At 48.8% G+C, this 2,568-nt stretch overlaps 1 protein-coding gene across 1 annotated transcript; it reads left to right on the forward strand.

Annotated features, from left to right (window-relative positions):
- The first annotated feature begins 236 nt into the window (after nucleotides 1–236).
- LOC119103480 (cuticle protein CP14.6) lies at nucleotides 237–1,850 on the forward strand. Its single transcript, XM_037227035.1, has 2 exons — nucleotides 237–313; nucleotides 1,176–1,850. The coding sequence occupies exons 1-2, from the start codon at nucleotides 254–256 to the stop codon at nucleotides 1,473–1,475; spliced, it is 360 nt and encodes a 119-aa protein (XP_037082930.1). The 5' UTR covers nucleotides 237–253; the 3' UTR covers nucleotides 1,476–1,850.
- Nucleotides 1,851–2,568: the final 718 nt, after the last annotated feature.

The raw sequence follows: 2,568 nt of genomic DNA on the forward strand, positions 1-2,568 counted from the left end.
CCTGATGTCAAAGTGCCTTGACGCTGAGTGATACATTACTCCTGTCTCCTCACCTTGGCCCGCCGGGAGACGGATAGGGTGTCTAGCTGGGGCTCTCTGGCATGCAAATCAGTGGCCACGCGGCGGATAGTCACGTGACAAGTGCTGACCAATGCGGTGCCCTGTCCTCGCGGTGTCATTTGCATAACACGCCTTGTGTCAAGTGCGGGGTGAAGGTAGCCGGGGGCCAGGCCAGGCTCTCGTTGAGTATAAAATGTTGCGGGGCCCGTGGTTGAGCACCAGTCCGAACGGAACAACTCGCATCATGAAGCTGGTAAATCCACTTGCAATACGGTTTTGTATTTGACTTTGTGAATTGATCATTTGTTGTGTGACCAGGGCAGTGGCTGGTGCTATTCACGTGGAAGACTAACGATTGTTCGTGTGGTAACCAACCAGCCGTATGGCCAGCCTTGCCGTATGATCTCGGTTATTTGTTGTTAGATAATGCCATGAAACAGTTCACTCTCAATGAGCATTTCTCCAAGACGGTTTCTCCTTTTGCCTGTCTGTCTAGAACCATCTTATTTCCTTGTGGTCATTGTTTATGGGACCAGCACCAATAGCTGCTTTTTGAAAACGGACGTTGGGCTCTACTAGCCGTTTCCTTCGATTGCCAATGCTTATGTGCACTACAGCCACCAAGTTTGGTTTTCTGTAAGTGATATCTCCTAATATGTGAATTTTAAACTCGGACTGGGTTGTTAGACATAAAATGTCTTGTCCATGTGATGTTTTCTATTGGTCTCTTTTTAATCGAAGTGTAACACTACTTGACATTCGTTAAGAACGGATAACGATCTTTGGCAAATGCCCGCCCGATAACTCCGATTATCGTTATCACGACGCCAATGCCGACAAAAATATGCTGGAGTTAGCAGGTGACCCACTGCACGTGCCATCGCTCGCCGAGAACCATTTCAAGCTTTACTGAATGAGTAACGCTACATTTCTGCTGGAAAAGACGAAATGATGTACGCCTCTGGTGATCCATCCTTCCGCAAATCAATTGCCTACCTCGTCATAGTAATCCGTGACCTGTAATACTTGTGAACACAGGTTCACTGTCATCCGTCACTGCAATGTTGACCATTTCCAGCATTTTCGCATTTTCGTTGACCATAGCACATTTCCAGTTGCTGCTGTGCCTGTGTGTGGCGGTGGCCGTGGCGGCGCCCCAGAACACCGCCGAACTGCTGCGCATGGACAGCACGCAGAACGAGGACGGCTCATTCCAGTACGCCTTCGAAACCACCGACCCCATCGCCGTAGAGGCCTCCGGAGCGCCCAAAAATATCGGCGAGGAAGTCGGCATCGCCATGCAGGGCAGCTACAGCTTCGATACACCCGAAGGACAAACCATCACCATCACCTGGGTCGCCGATGAGAACGGTTTCCAGCCCTCTGGAGACGCTATTCCAGTGGCGCCCCAGTGATATGTGGGCTCACATCGCCCCTGACGCCATATGATCATTTGAAATCACCAACTTTAGCACGCTGAAAAGAGGGCATGCTGTTTTCACGGTTGTAATATACGAAGCGGTGAAAAGTGTTCGTGATTACGTAGCACTCAGCATTGTTGGCTGCTCATCGGGGCTCCATGCGATCTGGTACTGGCGATTGCTGGCATCAAATTCGTTCCCATCAATCTTCCTTGAGCCAATTACCGCCTGTTAGGTGCATCCACGCAAGAAGGCCATCCTGCAATTTGCACACCTAAACTAGCTCTAGGCAAGAGCGTTGGGCCACACCTTTGTGAAATTGCTAGCGAGCATGCGTGCATTACATGACATATATGACGAGCGCATTCATCAAGCTTCATGCTTCTTTCTGCGAGAGGATGCAGGCGTTGTTGCTGGTCACGATTGCCGGGACGGCAGTCGGTCTTATTGTGCTGAGAGGAATTTGTCCCACCTAGCTTTGCAACTCTGGTTATTTCAAACTCAGGTGACAATTGCTCGTACACATGAAAAGCTTCGGTCTTAACTGATACATCACGGAAACATTGTAGCTTTTTGCTCTTCTCCTGAGTTTACAATGCTACAACACCACGGTCTAAAGTGCGTACTTTTGTGTCATATGAACTCCGCGTATTGGCCTGTTAGAACTCAGTTTTCTATGTTGACTATTTCCGTTTGCGATGGTCATAGGACCCAAAGACAGGTACATACCAGTTTTTGTGAACTTTAATCCACTCTGTAACGAGTTATATGCATGGGTTACGAGCTGCCCAACCGGCATTGCCGAGGTCCAATTTCAAGACACGTGACGTCAAGAAAACAATAGTTGTTAAACTTAACACTGCGCTCAAGCATAAGCAGCAATTTGGAAATGCATACGAAATGAAGATTGACGGTGTAAGCCGCAGATGTCATTCTGTGGGAGGAAAGTGGGGTCGGTGGACAGACACTGATGGAGAAACATCCTTATTTTAAGAAGCGTTTGCGCACGTCGTGGCACACCCTTTTATTGAGCGCCAGCGATTGCAGAGACCATATTACCGCTCAGGGACCATGATGCAACCAGGTT

This window comes from Pollicipes pollicipes, unplaced genomic scaffold (genome assembly GCF_011947565.3).
Source record: "Pollicipes pollicipes isolate AB1234 unplaced genomic scaffold, Ppol_2.1 Scaffold_5724;HRSCAF=6776_pilon_pilon_pilon, whole genome shotgun sequence".
Classification (NCBI taxonomy): domain Eukaryota; kingdom Metazoa; phylum Arthropoda; class Thecostraca; order Pollicipedomorpha; family Pollicipedidae; genus Pollicipes; species Pollicipes pollicipes.

Excerpts from the sequence above, each read along its gene's own strand:
- LOC119103480 (XM_037227035.1), top strand. The coding sequence starts at position 254 with ATGTTGCGGGGCCCGTGGTTGAGCACCAGTCCGAACGGAACAACTCGC. Across the intron at positions 314-1,175 it reads CAACTCGCATCATGAAGCTG|TTGCTGCTGTGCCTGTGTGT; the intron begins GTAAATCCACTT and ends GCACATTTCCAG.